Here is a 16,813-nt window from a genome sequence, read left to right as displayed (position 1 = left end):
GGTTCCTGTCCAGAGCTCAGGGGAGATTGCTGGACGCGAGATGGAAATTTGGGAGTCATTAGATTTTAAAGCTATGCAATTAAATTAGCTCATCTAGTAAGTGAGTATATACAGAAGAGATTTGAGATTGAGAAAAGGAAGAAAACCCAGTCAAAAAATTGAGAAGGAGCCATCAGTGAGACAGGAAAAAAAAAGTATGTGATGTCCCAGAAGTCTAGTGATGTGCTTCAGCACAGGGGTTGGTGAGGAGGGTAATCAAATACCTGTGAAAGTTCAAATAAAATGAATGACTGATTGGACTTAGCCAGATGTGGAGGTTATTGCTGATTTGACAAAGCTGGCCTCAATGAATAGGGTAATGAATCCTGGTTGGACTGTAAGAAAGAGAGAATGGGTGGTGATAAAGTGGAGGCAGAGACAATAGACACCTGTTTTCAAAGATTTTTGTTCCAGAAATGGGCCATAACTGGAAAGTGATAGTGAATCAAAGGATTTTTATTTTAAGATAGGAGATAATGAAACATTTTATGTTCTGATATGAATGACAGGTGTGATACTGTGCGTTATAGTATGAAATTGACTTTTGGTCTTCACCCGTTTCTGGTACAAAACTCCTAAAACCCTTGAAATGTCCTAACACTGTCTTTTGTTATGTTAATGAGGTGACTTTGGGAAAGCCCCTATGGCTGGGGGCTGGATGCCAAGGGAACCAAGAGTTGATCTTTCAGTCCCACTCCCTAACCTCCTGGAAGGAAAGAGATGCTGGAGATTGAATTCAATCAACAATGACCAATGATTTGATCAATCCTGCTTATGTAATAAATCCTCCATAAAAACTCAGAAAGACTACGCAGCTTCTGGGTTGTTGAACATGGGGAGTTACTAGGAGAATGATCACCTAGAGAGGGCACCGGAGCTCTGTGTCCTTTCCCCATACCTTGCATGTCTTCCTCCTGGCTGTTGCTCAGTTATATCCTTTTATAATAAACTGGCAATCTAGTAAATAAAACGTTTTTCTGAGTTCTATGAGCTGCCCTAGCAAATTAATTAAACCCAAGGAAGAGGTCATTGGAGCCTTCCATCTATAACCAGTGGGTCAGAAGTACAGGTGACAACCTGGACTTGGAATTGGCATCTGAAATGAGGGCCAGGAGCAGACTTGTGAACTGAGCCCTGAGCCTGTGGGATCTGTACTATTTCCAGGTAGATAGTATCAGAACTGAATTGAATTGGAAGGCATCCAACTGGTGTTGGAGTATTGCTTGATGGTGTGGGGAAAACCCCTACACATTGGAATTGGAATCAGAATTTACGTAGATCAAGAGGGAAACATTAGCTATATAGGTGGAAGGGCTGACCATGAAAAGAAGAGACAGTGTCAGAAGGGAATGCAGTACACACACACACACACACACACACTCGTACACATATGCATATATATATTCTGTTGGTGGGAAGCTGCAGCACTTTTCTTTTAGATGTTTTAATTTTTCAAAAAAATGCAAAGAAAGGTCATCAACCAACAGTGAGAAATGCGGAAGGAGCATTGGAGGTATGAGCCTGAAGAAGTGGTGTGATATAATCATCTCGGAAGGTGTGAAAGCAAGTTCAGTAGGATAATGTCATAAGATTCAAAAGGCAGAACTGTGGAACCATTTAAGATGTAGTAATATAATTAGAGTGAAACAAGTGGGATTTCCTCTCATCACATGTGTATGTTTAGAGAGCAAACAGTAAGGTTACTGAGGACATATGAGAGAAAGAAATTATAATAATGAACCACGGCATCTAAACCAAGAAAGAAGTCTTGAAAAGTGGTGAGTTAATACATTGTTCAAATGGGATAAAAGAACAGTTGTTACAGTAAATGAACTGAAAAGCAGGAGGTTCTTTGAGTTCTCAGGTAAATAAAACCCTATATAACCCTCCCCTGTAATTCTCCAAAGGTGCTACGTAGTGTGACCTTAACCATGTAACATAGCTTGAATTGTCACGAACATTTCTCAAAAGGTTCACCATTGATTTACTTTACAGAGTCATCATATGATTTTATTTACTTACAATTTCTTAAAAACAGATCCATTGAGAAAAGCAGGGTACAGCATCAGTACAACAACTATATCCCCTTTTATTTTAAAGTATTTTAAAATGTTTTAATGCACCAAACCGAAAAGCAAAACATCATTCAAACCAAACAAATTATTAAAGTACCATCCTTAAGTGCTGTTTTGTCTCTTCGCTTATTATTCTCTCAACAGCAATAAAGCAGAAATCATATTACCAAATTTGAATGCTAACACATTTCCAGGATAATGTGAACAGGAAACAAATAGAATCTTGAAACACCATCTCAAATACTCTTCAGAAAACTGTTAGGAGGGCAAAAAGTCCATAAAGTAAGGCACAAGGGTAGGCAATGAGAAGCTGTTGTCCTTCCATGCCCAAGGCTGAACTGAAGATTTTGGAAGCTGAGAGACTACACCAGCCAACAACGACCAGTGCCAACACAGTTCCAAAGATGCCCCTACAGCAAAGACAAAGAGATGATTACCTTATAGCAAGAGAAAAAGAGATTATTGAATCAGAGCTGTCCCTGAAATGCCCTTGGTACAATATTTATAACTACTTTCTCCATTTGCAAAATGAAAGTGAGGAACTGAATGAAGTCAAAGGCCTTGGCCAGCTTGAAAATTTGTGAGTCAAATTCCCGTAAGAGGTAAACATTTTATACTTCAGTAAAACTTGAACTAATAGGAGTACAAAAATTCACCTGCAGATCCCTCAACTGTCAACATCCAAATTCCAACTCCTGAAAATCTTTTATAAAAACTATGCTTAGGGTTTTGTTTTGTTTTGTTTTTTTATAGTTACAGATTCATTTTCCTACACTGTCTTCCCAAATTGATATACAATATGAGAAGAAAGATAACTGGACTTGCATTCCAGTAGGGGGCCTCATCCCCACTGCTCCCACGTCTGCTTTTCAGGTTTCTGTCTGAGATAGCAAAGCCTGACACAGTTTAAGTAGAGAACACAAATATGTGTGTGGCCTCCCACCTCATTGCTGAAGATTCCTTTTGTAGGTGTATTGTGGATTTTTTAGAATATTCGAATGGATTTGTTCAAATTGATATGTTCAAAAATAACTGTGGAGGCAATTGGCTCTTTAAGAAGAAATGGGCAAATAAGGTAGTTAGTCTAGCCACCATCAGGATAAAAGAGATGGTGTGGGAGTAAAGACTGAATTTCTTTCCTTATGTGCAAAACAGAATGTGTTATTTAGAAAAACAAGCTACAGGAGCTACAAAAGATCACGAGATATCTAGTCCCCAGCTTTAGATCAATGACGTGACAAAAGGAAAATTACATAGTGAAATGGGCATTAGGTTAAGACCTCCTAATTCCTATTGGCACATTGTTCATTTCACCATCAAACTACACTGTCTCACTCAATCCTAGTATAATCAGAAGTTGAGAATTATGTTTATTATTTGTGAGAATAACAAAAATATTTACTTTTAATAACTGAACCAAAGAAAAACAAATGAAAAACTTACAATATAGCTTATGATGCTTTGGATTATAAATAAACTAAAAATATTTAAAATGCACTCTAACCAATATGATATGCATTGGTTTAATTAACATCTATTAGGAATAATTTATAGGTCGACCTAATATACAGGTTTTTACAAACAAAAACGTAAAATTATGTATGATTTATTTGAAAGATATAGTAATATAATCAGAAAGGAAATTTCAGTGTAATAGTCTTAGGGGTTGGATAATTTGCTCTTCTTTAATATGATTTAAAAGATTTCTAAATCATCCTTTATCATTTCAGAATGACTATCTAATGAAAAAAGGTCCAGACTTCTGATGATTCTCAAAATCTCATTTTAGTTTTTATTTTCTTCCTCTTAATAATCTGGAGTCATTTGAGATGCTCCAAGCCTTAACTTTGCTGGAAACAATGTTTTAAAATTAAAATTTTTAGATGGTAAATCATTATAGCATTCTTCAGCAAAAGCATTTAACAAAATAGAAGTTGTAGAACTAAACTCCGTATTAATATGTCAAATGTCTGTACCAAACAACATAGTAAATGGAAAAGCTTGCTAAAGAACCCACCTGGGATTCTTGCTCTTCCTCTCCCTCTGCCCCTCCCACTCGAGCTAAATAAATAAATAAATAAATGGCCATATTAAAACAAAGAAACATTTCCAACTAAGTCATTCTCAATAATGTTATGGAAAAACTATATGAGATATCTAAACAAAATTTTTAAAGTCTCTCCTAAAATGTCTGTCTTTGGCATTGGTAAATTCTTTACATAATATGCTATGCGATGTGGTGTTAATAATCTAAAATGTGAATCATCCAAAAAATGTAAATTGTGCCTCCTTTGGATGTGGAAGAATGAGCGCTGATGGCAAATGTTTATTGGGTTTAAAGCACATAGGGGACAAAGGACTAAGTAACTACTTGCTCTCCCCAAACTGTGGTAGGAATGTGCATATGCCCTGGGAAACTGCTCAACAGAAACATATCTACCGGATCCTCGGATCCTCGTTAATAGTTTTGAATTGCAAATCCTAACTGCCCAGGAAGTAAAGAAGAAAAAAATTTCTATTGGCTGAGCATATATGCTATAAAGTTCTTCGGCATTAATATCCTCATCAGGGTTCCTGGGAATTCTTCACTGCAAGGAGCCCAGCTGAGAAAGAACAGTTGCTTGCCGCCTAGAAGGCAGAGTGCCTGGGAACTGAAGCAATTTTTCAGTGTTCACCAGGCACTTCCTCTTCCAAAATCAAACAAGTGAATTTTCTGTAGCTATTCTACTATGCCTGACAATAGTTCATATTGAAGACTGCAACAACTTCCAAAGTGCCACTTTCACAGATAACTTGGTTTAATTTATTGTTCGAACCATCCAAATAGGAACAGTACCTGAGCCAAAACTGACCTACTTTCCTGAATCTGTGTGTAGCTTTTAATAGCGAAAGTTTCCCCAATTCCATTCCCAAAAAGATCAGAAAGAGGTTAACTGTTACCCTGGTGTGGCAAGCTTGAGAGAGGACTGTGCATGTGTGGTCCATTAGCGTACGCAGACACTTACTGCAGTGAAAGGAAGATGGCGCAGATGGACAGCATGACCATGGGGAGCAGGCAGTAACCCAGCACACTTGCCACGCAGCCGTAAGACACCCCTGAAGAGCTCATCAAGTTTAGTAAGGCGTGAATCCCTAGGCAACCTATGGCACTCATGCCATACACATAACCAAACTGAACTTTTCCTGCCTGAAACAATGGGAAGAACACAGGTGAACACACAACAAACATCAAGAGGAAATTGGAATGTCAACAGAACAGAGAGCATTTTAGACTCTATCAATCAGCTCAACACTGTTTCATGTCTTTCCGGTACAGTTACCAGGAAACTGGGAGTTCTGGAAAAAACATTGGCTATCTTATGAATTCAGGTCCTGAAAACAAACATTTCTGATTATATTTGGGGTGGCACATGCATGCCACAGAAAAGATGAAAAATTTCTAGGTTTTTTTTTTTAATCATAGATCACCTATTTGAAGTACAAGACATAAGTAAGAATATATTTTCTCCCCCTATTTGTTAAATAATTAAATGAATTAATGAATTAATGAAAAAAATTCCAATTTTGTCTTGAAGATTTTAGAAGGCAAATTAGTTATGTTAGCAAATATCTATAGGATTTACTGTTAGGTCCTATTGTAAACATTTCACATGTATTAAATTATTTAATCCATACAACATACTTATGAGATAGGTACCATTATTATACTCATTTTACCCATGAGGAAAGTAAGGTGCAGAGAATATGTAACTTGCCCAAAATAAAATAATGTTACGTGGTGGAACTTGGCTTTGGACCTAGCCAGTCTGGCTCTAAAATAAGATTCTGGACATCTATAGGAGCTCTCACAAGTCTTAAAATAATGGGACTTACTTAACCATATTTAACCTACCATATCCCAAGCTTATTTGACCACAGAATCCTTTGTTTTCCTAATTCCTGTTACCAGTTTAACTGAACATACCTTATGAAAAGCTGGTTTATATAAACCAACTGGTAATGAATCATAAAAGAAGTACTGTTAAAGTGAAATCAATAGTGTTCAGGATACAACACTGATTTTCTTAGGACTCATAAAAATAGCCATCTCCCACAGGCACAAGGGATTGGGAGCTGAAATAGTCCCCATTAAACTCACCCAGAGAAAGTCACAAACTACTATTGATTAAACAGGGGATATTTTAATGTTTGCTACCTGAGGATGCCAAAGCCTCAGTACAGAATGCATTTCATTTTTCTATTTACATTAAACTGATTAGAAATTCTAGATAAATATTGAATAAGTTGACTCTGTTTTTCATGGGAACCATGCAAAACAATGAAGGATCTGATAAATTCAGAGAGTGAGCTTTTAGGCTGTCATGTTTTCTTCTCTATGTCTGTTATCTGTACAGTCTTTATGTCTTACAGAGTAAAGAGATATTTACTTTGCAACTAATTAGTGGAGAATATTATGATCATTTTAATGTTCAAAATTGCCTAGCAATTTTGAGTTCTTCTTCCTCTTCACAGCTGGGGAGATTGGTCACTACCAAGTCCTTTCACAAAATGTCCCTGGGCTACGCTTGCAGAATTCCCTCCTGCATTACCCATAATGAGTTCTTATTGAGTAACTTTTGTATTCTCATGGCTATCTTGTGAAATAATACTAATAATGCTAATGGACATGAGTAAGAATGCCCTCATTTATTGCTCTATTGGGTGAGTTTGCTCTACTTGGAAAATAGTGACCATTTCAAATCACTTTCGAGTATTAGAGAAACATTCTACTTAACATTTTAGTTGGATGGAATAATTCTGAGGCAGGAAGAGGTGAATGGCAATGGCAATGGTGAACGATGAAGGGCAACTTCCCCACAACCAAAGGACACAAAGCTAGACCTTCCGGACTCCAAGTAGTTTTATAAATGGGGGGAGGGTATACAGAGGGTGGACAAACTAATTTGTTAGTAAAACTGTCCCTTTCGGTATCAGTTAGTGACTTCTCTCTTCATCTCCTTTCTTGTTAGTTTATCCATTATAAGTTGTAATTTCATTTGAAAGGGGCCACTGTCATTTTTAATTTGTTTCAAATTCTTAAAAGGGCTTGTAACTGAAATGGAAAGCAAATGTTCCATTTCTTTTTAACCTCAAAACTTTTCAGGTCCTCCTTATACCACCCTTGTTACTATATCTGGATTTGAAATACTCATTATTCCTCTGATTATGCTTTTACATTGGTCATGCATGCTCCTTTTTCAGATCACAGTCTGAGATGTACCAAAAAAATTAAACGAAGCCATACTTTTAAACCACTTATCTTCCTTGTTTTGGGGGTGAAAATAATTTTGAGAGCAAGAACAAAACTAAGTTTATGGTTTTGAAGCTGTGTTTTCTGGTTTGCCTCCTTCAACATGAAGAAAGTCCGCTAAAAGATACTGTGTCGTGCCTTATGTCAACATAAATCATTAAAACCATAAGTATGTGACTATGAGTCTTATGTCTCTGGAGAAAATGAACAATTTGAATATTGTTTTGGATTTAGTTTTGCTTTCTCTAGTACAATGCATAAAACAGCCCATAAACTTTTCTTTTATGTTTTAATTCTAGATATCCAGGGCATGGTTAGTTTAGCTTCCAAAGGACTCTGAGTGAAATCTGCCTTCATTAGTATATAGTTGGGTAATTCTTTGTTGTTTTTGGTCCTCATTGCTCTACATGTATCAGCATCAATTCTGAAATAACCACATCTAATGGTAAAATTAAACTGACAATGTCTGCTTAAAATGTTTCAAAAAATATGCACTTTCCCAAATTTTAGAACTGAAAGGAACCTTAAAAAAAAACTTACATAAATGCTTTTGTCATCAAAATGAAGAAACGAAGAAATAGGAAACAAAAATTTCAAGATCATACCTAGAGGCAAAGTTAGGGGTACATCCAATTTTCTCACTTCCAGTTGAGTTCTTTGCCTATATTGCTTTGTACTTAAAACAAAAAAGAGGATATTTAAATAATTCCGACTAACATTATACACCCCAAAAATATCTTAATGGGATTAATGCTTTCCTTTAAAGGATGGTAATGGTAATATTTCCTACAAGAAAACAAACAGCTCTTATTTCAGAAATCACTTGAAAAAAAATATGGGTTAATATATTAAATTGATTGTTTCTGACTATTTGATTAATTGACATGGTCTTAACTTAGTGTAGTTAAGATTATCAAATTACTGTGACAAAGACAGAAGGGAGGTTAGAGACTGAATTACAATTGTAGTTGAAATAGTGTTTGATTTACAGAGTATTTGCATTTGCTGTAGTTCAAAGGAAGAAATAAGATGCTATCACCAGATACTATTGTATTGGATAAATATGATGTGATTATTAATCATATCACTGTGCAGAAGCTAGATTGCTATCAGTATTTTGATTGGTATAAAGCGAATTAATAAATGAAAAGTAAAAATTTATTTAGTTGCAAATACATTTTACATCTACTTTTGAAAACTGTAGCTACATTGGAGGAAAAACACATGGAAAGTGGATAGCCAAGAGACAGAGAAGTGGACTGAATAGTTATTTTAAGGGCTTTTCCTAGAATTTTTAATTTCCTGTATTCTTTCTCCTGTCAAGATCATCTCTTTATGCCTTAATGAAACTGTACTTTTCAGACTGTACGGACCATCTTTTTCATCCTCTTTTTTTAACACATGACCATTATCCCCTTGGTTTAAAATCATAGACCTTTTCTCTTTTTCTTCCTTTTTCTTTACATGAAACACTTTTCTAAAGTATGAGCTGAAATGTCTTCTAAACTTAACTTGGGTGGAAATGTGTTTTTCTTTACTTCTTTGGGGACTCAATCTCATTACTCCAGATTTAAAGAATTAAAGAGGCCCATTCACAAGACAAATGGCAAAGTCAGAAGAAAAAAATGCCTTTATAAGAAGCAGAAAACTCAAATACTAGAGAAATATGTAGGTTGACTAAATAAATCATTGGTTATCATTGCAAATTAATGTAGTCATAATAACCTAACCAGAAACAAGGAGACTCATCTCAGACTCCTACCTCACAGAGTATTTGACATATTCTGTAGATCACCCCAGCAAAGCCCATGATGACCAAAGAGAAGTGCTCTCTCTGGTGTCACAACAGAAATGTCAGAGAAAACAAGAAATAAAATCTGGGCCTGTATTTCCCAAATTCCTGTGCTCCTTCAACTTTTTCAGATAGACAATCTTTCCTAAATAACAAGAAAGACACAAGGGATCGCCTGCTTTGTTGAAAACTTGCTTGGTGATTTGATTTTTGAAATTCTGTTTACATTTGTATTTTATCTGTTATAATACTTGAGGGCTATTTCTCTTTGTCACTATGGTTCGATTAACTATGTCTCTCTCACCCCCCCAAAAAAAAAAAGTAGTTATAAATCAAACAGTTTACACTTTATAAAGTAACACATTTTCTTCTGTATTAACAAGCACTTCTTAAAAAATGACACTTGAAAGGACACACATTAAAATCTGGGGCTTACTGCTGACTTACCAGAAGCAAGGCGGCTCCAAGAGTGATACAAAATAGGATGGGCCCCGTGAGGTCCGTTTCGTTCATAATGCTGCCATCTGCTGGCTTCAGTGGGTTTAACACGGTCAAGGTTTTTTGCCATATGTGATCAAAACTGATTCCAAGTTCTGCAAAAAGGAAAAAAAAGGGGAACAATATAAATATAAAAAATAAACATAAATAATATTTACTTAAATTTAACATATCTGGTTAATTTACTTAGCACTTTAATCTGATTGTTACACCTTAAAAATCTAAAGTTTTATGTAATATATAGTAATTAAAAAACAAAAACAACAAAGATTTGTTGTTCCCAAACAAGGAACTAAAGAAATATTTTAGAGAAATAATTACATCAAAGAAAAATGTTCCTGCCTTATGCACCAAATATAAGCTTAAAATCTAGTTGAAAATTGGGAAATAGACGTTCTACAGTAAAAAAGGAAAATAATAAAATAAATAAAATAAAATAATAAAATAGTAACTAACAGACCAAAAGTCCCATCCTATTGCTTATTCAGATATTTCCTTTCCCCCATTTTCCCTTGATAATGCTGTTAGGAGTTAGTTAGACAGTTAGGTAGTCGGGTCCAGGGTCCCCAAAAAGATAATATGGAGTCAAGACAGCTAAAATAAAACAGCCCTAACATCCTGTTTTGCAGTTTAGACAGGACTACACTAGCATTCTGCTTTGTAACCTTTGCAGAAATGACTTCTGCAAAATGTCCTAAAATAAGACAATTAACCACAGAGCATCTGTCACTATCACAGGCAAGGGGCAGTTAAGATAAAAGCCCCCAGTTGTCTGCAAAAAAGACCATCAGCATGTTGACATTAACCTAATAGGTAGACAGATAGATGACCAAAGCCCTGAATGGTAAGACTCAGTAACCCTGATTGCTTAAGATAGTTCCGCAAAAGAGCTCATAAAACCACCTAAACTTAGAAACTCAAAGGGCAACCCTCTTGGGCCCCCTCCCTCTCCAGAAGTTTTATGCTATCGCTCAATAAACTTTGTTTTGCTGCCCACCACTCTTCATCTGGTCTACCTCTTCATTCTGCAAAGTGGTGTGACCAAGAACTGTGGGCACTGAAGGCAGAAAATCCTGCAACAGCACTTTTGAAATCTTATCATACTTATATCAAACATGGTATAATTGTTCAATTAGCAGTATCATCTAAACTAAAGATATTTAGCCCAGATCCGGGATTTTATTTCCACCCTGCCTGATGAGAAAAGCAGTTCTATGCTAACTGGCTGAAACTCCACAGAGGAGAAAAGAGGTTGGCTCTTTCTTGCACCTGTATTTTAATAAGGTCAGTGCTGGTGTGGTTGAGTCTGTGTCCTTAAAGATTAAATTCTTGAGACAAGTTAACCTTTCCCTTTTCTGAATGGGGTGGTAGAAAAAAAATATTCAGAATCAGTGGGGCTCAGTGCCCATGAGTCCAAATTCTTTTAGATTATTTAATTTTTTCCACAGTACCTTGTTTTTAAGTAGTTCTGACTGCCACCTCACAGACCCTTCTGCTATATCCTGCCCCTCTTACATTTTTATTAAAAAAAAAAAAATTTTTTTTAAATCCAGCCATCTGACATCCACTGAATACAGAAATATTAACACTGTATCAGTTTTTTCTTGCCAGTTCTGTAAAGATAAATGTTAGGGTGTATCTTGAATGGAAAAAAAAAAAGAACATTCAAAAAGGAGAAGTACAGAAGGGGGAATGAAGCATGAGAGACTATGGACTATGAGAAACAAACTGAGGGCCTCAGAGGGGAGGGGGTTGGGGGAATGGGATAGGCTGGTGATGGGTAGTAAGGAGGGCACGTATTGCATGGTGCACTGGGTGTTATACACAACTAATGAATCATCGAGCCTTACATCGGAAACCGGGGATATACTGTATGGTGACTAACATAATATAATAAAAAATCATTAAAAAAAAATAAAGCACATACAGCTGAATTTACTATTAAAAAAAAACAAAAACAAAAAGGAGAAGTACATGACTTCACTATTTAGGAACCGATAATCAAGCTGGCTACCTCCTTCTATCATTTTAAATTTGAATAAGAGTAAGGCAGAGACTAGAGATAAACTACCATAAAAAACAATGCATTTCAACTAAAAATAATTGAATGGGTTTTTGTTCGGTTGTTGTTGTTGTTTTACCGAATTCAGTAAACAACAGTTTATTTTTCAGTTATTCAGTGTTCACTGAATTCTGTGAGCTCTACAAGATTTGTATGCATTGGTCTTACAGACATGTAATGAGGCTAGAACTGTTATTTTATTCCTATTTTGTGTATCAGATGCCTGAGGTTTTGAGATATTAAGAATTTGTCCAAAGTCACAGAACTAGTAACAGAAAATCTAGGTTTCAGCCCTGGAGAATCTGATTCAAGAACCCATGTTTCCTCCCCAAGACAAGCAATCCAATTACAAACTGGGCAGAGGACCTCAAGAGACATTTTCCCAAAAAGGACATGCAAATGGCCAACAGGTACCTGAAAAGGTGTTCAACATCACTAACCCTCAGGGAAATGCAAATCCAAACTACGATGAGATATCACCTCACACCCTTTAGAATACTATTATCAAAAAGACGAGAAATAACAAGTATTGGTTAGGATGCGGAGAAAGGGGAACACCTGTGCACTTTTGGTGGGAATGTAAATTCATGCAGCCACTGTGGAAAGCAGTATGGAGGTTCCCCAAAAATTAGAAAAAAAAATTGGGCTGTGGAGTTCCAACTGCCCCACTGTGGTCTCTCCCCAGGCCAGGCTGGCAACAGGTCCTCTTACAGCTGGAGGACATGGGCTCCCGGAGGTGGTGGCTTTAGCACGGAGCCCCGCGGGTCAATCCCCAGGGCAGCAATGCGTGGCACCCAGAGGCTATAACCTGAGAACTGAACTTGGCCAGTTTAAAAAAGGAAAAAAGAAAAAGAAAAATAGAACTACTATATGTTCCCAGAAATCCCACTTCTAAATATATACCCAAAGGCATTGGAAACAGGATATCGAAGAGATAATATGAGCTCCCATGTTCAATGCAGCATTTTTTACAATAGCCAAGACATGGAAACAAACTAAATGTCTGTCAGTGGATGAACAGATACAGAAGATGCAGTATATACATACAATGGAATATTCACTCATGAGAAGGAAGGAAATCCTGCCATTTGCAACAACATGGATGGACTTTGAGGGCATTATGTTAATTAAAATAAATAAAGACATACTGTGAAGTATCATGTGGAATCTAAAATCAAGGAGAAAAAAAGTCAGGCTCCTAGAAACAGTAGAAAAGTGGTTTACTGAGGGTGGGAGAAACAGGAAGAGGTCGGTATAATGGCACACACACACACACACACACACACACACACACCACACAAAATAAAACAACAACAAAGAAACGAAAACCTTGCTTTTAATCGTATAGATATGGATGTTAATGTGTATCTAATCTCATAATGATTGTATTTTTTTTAATTGAGCCCAATCCCCCACGTGAAGGATTTTTTCCCTACATCATTTGTACGCAGCATTCAACTTCCCTTCCCAGCGTTTAGTAACTGTCTTTGGTCAGATACAGAGTATAGTTCAGCTGTGTTTACAGTAGCACATAGCACCCGACATTGCCTATCTGACATTCTATACACAGAATACCAGATGGACTTTAATGCCTGCCATGACATAGAGGGGTCTTACTCTAACAGGGACCTAGACATTTTCAAAAGGTTAGCCAGACATTGGTCTGCGGTAGTGTAGTGTATGTAGTTCACTCGTTTCATATCCAGGCGGGCAATTGCTATCCCTAGCTTGAAAAGAAAGAATCTGACTGGCTGATAGTGAGTAAATCATGTACATTTCAACTTCCATGCTGCATCCTTTTTATTATCACAGTGTAGTTATGTATTTCTTAATGAACATACACTTTGGAGAAGATGAGCAGTTCACCGAGCTTAAAATGAAGTTAGAATGCCTAATGTGATTTTTAAAAAGCAGAAGATTTTAAAAATTGAGAAATATTGTAGTTTAAATTAATTTCACCTAAGCCTTATGTTGTTTTCAAGCTTTATTTTCAATTAAGACATTTATGCTAGCAATATGTTTTCAGCATTTGCCACAACAAAGTGGCCTTTAATTCAAAATACGTTTTTCCCTCAAAAAGCATAATAATTATTCCTGAAGAAACTCAGATGAAAAATGCCTTGTGAGACATTATTACTGATTTCAAACATTTACTTGATGGCATAATTAACTTCTGCACATGTTTCAACATAAAGTCATGAAACGGTGAGTGAACATAAGACCTACTAAATATTGTCATACCAAAAAAGATTTTATGTGTTTTCTACCAAAATACATCTCCATAATATTTTGTTTTCAAATTTATTACCAGGTATGCAAATGAGATTATAAGTACTTATTAATTGTTGATATCCTAATATAATATCTTATTATACACGGTAAAAGATGAAACTGCTGTGAAATTTGAATGTACAATTTATTGTTTTGCTGTCATCTAGTGGTAGTAAAGTATATGATATATACGCTATAAAAATGAATTAATATCTTTGTTTTCTATGCAAATTGTGGCACTGGCCTTTTAAATATAAACATCAGGCTGTGCTACAAATATAAGTACTGAATATCACAGTAATTTTTCTGGTTTGACAGACTTGAATTGACTATTATTCTTCAAGATACATTTGTTAACATGTTGATTGTACATAATCAAATAGCAAAAGTTATCATTCTTATATAAAACCACCAAGCAAGTCTTCTAGACAACAAAGTATTTAAGGAATAAACAAGCACATTATCAAATAACATATTTTTATGCAAAGGATGTTAATTATTATAGCTTCATAATATGATACCCTGTTTGGCATATGCTCAATAAAAACTAGCAAATGACATTTATCACCTTATCCTAGAGACCCTGCCTGTGGCTTTTTCATATCTTTGAAACAGATGAGGCTCGAGGCTTTCACAAAGTCACCCAGCCTGAAGAACGTATTGAATTAGCATCTAGAAATTTCATAGATTCAAAATGCAAAATTATATTAGGTGCAATTTCTTGTATCTCTAATACACTAGCAATTTGGTGGGGACAATCACAAAGAGAATATAAAATCTAAGAATTTTCTCTAAACTATATAAAGTCAGAGGGGAAATCTAATATATTTCTTATTTGAATTTAGTAAGATATTAGGGAGGATGCATGTGAGTTTAGATTATCACAATAGAGACATTCAGACAAGCAGAAAAGAAAAGATTATTTTCAATAAACGTTACAGGAAAAATTTGTTACTCATTAAAGAAAAATATGTTAAATCCTACCTCACATACTAACCTAAAATAATTTTTTATGAGTCAAAAATTTAAGTGCAAAACAAAAAGATAATTTAAAAATTTAAGAATATACAAGAGGATATAAACAGTACCAAGAGCTGGAGAAATATATTCTAAACAAATGAGCAAACAGAAAGAAAATTTACCAAGAAAAAAATTGTAGAGTTGAAAACATAAATATTAAAATTTCTATATGCTTTAATGTCCTATTAACAAATTAGATAGCAAACACCATCTAGGAAAAAAAAAATGTTTGCTATTCCAGGCAATCATTAAATATCTTTACCATAGGGGCGCCTGGGTGATGCAGTCGTTAAGCATCTGACTTCAGCTCAGGGCGTGATCCCAGCATTCTGGGATCAAGCCCCACATCAGGTTTCTCCACTAGGAGCCTGCTTCTTCCTCTCCCACTCCCCCTGCTTGTGTTCCCCCTCTCTCTGGCTGTCTCTCTTTGTCAAATAAATAAATAAAATCTTTAAAAAAAATAAAAATAAATAAATAAATATCTTTACCATATAAACATCTCTAAAAATAAACAAGGAAAGGAAAAATCTTAAGATTCCAATAAGAAATCTGACAAAGAATATAAAAAACAAGAAGAATAGTCAATAGACATGAAAAAATGTGTAACTTTTCTAGTAAAAGAGCTACAAAGTATTGCTTTTTACCCATCCAATTAACGAAGACATCTCATATTCTACTTTGATGGTGTAGGGGAGTCATCCTTTTCTAGATCAGTTTGACAATATAAATACCTTTTGACCCGGTAACCCCAGTGTTATGGATCTGTCCTAAGGACAGACTTTGCAGAGACGAAAGTTATTTGCCATGATGTTCATCAAAGCATCACTTATTACAAGGAGCAGCCTTTAAGGTGAGTTTAAATTACGGTACTTTCATAGGATAAAATATTGTGAAGCCATTCTATATCATATATCAAATAATATTTAATGTCTTTAAAGAATGCACGCATAGAAATACTTTTGATATAAGGTAACTTTAAAAACTATAAAACTTTGTAGCCATTGTATGATTCAACTTCCATTCTTAAGTATTTATAAATATATATTTTTAAAATGTAGTATTTCATTTTTAAATGTCTATACTTAAAATATATACATACTTACATAAAGTATTTACATGTACTTATTTCATACATACACAGTCATAAAAGCTGGAAGAAAATACATCAAGTCATTAATGGAAGTCATGTCATAGAGACAAAATTTTAGGTGTTTCTGTATTTGCCAAATTTCTGTATTGAATACAGGTAACTTTTATAACAACTGATAGTTCTTTGTTAAAGTAGAGATGGTGGAATCAAGGGTGTTTGATGAGGATAGCTTATAATTTTCAGGTGTTGATTATTATTTCAGAGGCAAACTGGAATGAATTGGTTAAACATAACTGATCCCAAAATCTAACTGGTTTCTAAAGAGCCAACAAACCTATGATATAATTTTCTGTGCTTTTCTGAGTGGTTTAAATCTTTCACCTTTTTTTAATCTCGAAGACAAAGAAAAGAATGTTTTAATGCCAAGCGATTCGTTCTGTTCATATGAGGCAAACACTGATCTTTTGATGTAAAATATTGGGAATTTTAAACTATCCCTTTTCACTTGACCACATACAAAGGAGTGAGGGCATAATAGTTAACCTATTCATATTTCTCCTTGGCTCTTAAATTTAAATCTAGTTGAGTTTTTGTTTTCTAGCACCTATGCTTCTAGCATCAGTGTTGATTTTCTGTAAGAGCAAAAGCAGCAGATGTAGGGTGGCTGAATTAAAAA

The 16,813-nt window shown here is 35.3% G+C and overlaps 1 protein-coding gene across 5 annotated transcripts in view; it reads right to left on the bottom strand.

Moving 5' to 3' along the window:
- Positions 1–2,022: 2,022 nt before the first annotated feature.
- The window catches only part of YIPF7 (Yip1 domain family member 7), a 44,408-nt gene continuing 29,617 nt past the window's right edge, over positions 2,023–16,813 (bottom strand). For 3 of the 5 annotated variants that reach the window (XM_087864162.1, XM_087864161.1, XM_087864163.1), the window contains 4 exons: positions 9,644–9,791; positions 5,120–5,301; positions 4,132–4,175; positions 2,023–2,524 (listed from right to left, as the gene is read on the bottom strand). In XM_087864162.1, the coding sequence (XP_087720288.1) occupies positions 2,373–2,524; positions 4,132–4,175; positions 5,120–5,301; positions 9,644–9,791 (526 nt within the window). In that variant the 3' untranslated portion in view covers positions 2,023–2,372. The remainder of the gene's footprint in view (positions 2,525–4,131; positions 4,176–5,119; positions 5,302–9,643; positions 9,792–16,813) is intronic. The other 2 variants (XM_087864164.1, XM_087864160.1) reach the window with 2 other exon arrangements.

The sequence above is a fragment of the Ursus americanus genome, chromosome 8, assembly GCF_024610735.1.
Source record: "Ursus americanus isolate L20-20 chromosome 8, mUrsAme1.1.p, whole genome shotgun sequence".
In the NCBI taxonomy this organism is placed as follows: domain Eukaryota; kingdom Metazoa; phylum Chordata; class Mammalia; order Carnivora; family Ursidae; genus Ursus; species Ursus americanus.
The sequence above is the reverse complement of the archived record's forward strand: the minus strand, read 5'-3'. Positions and strand labels throughout refer to the sequence as shown.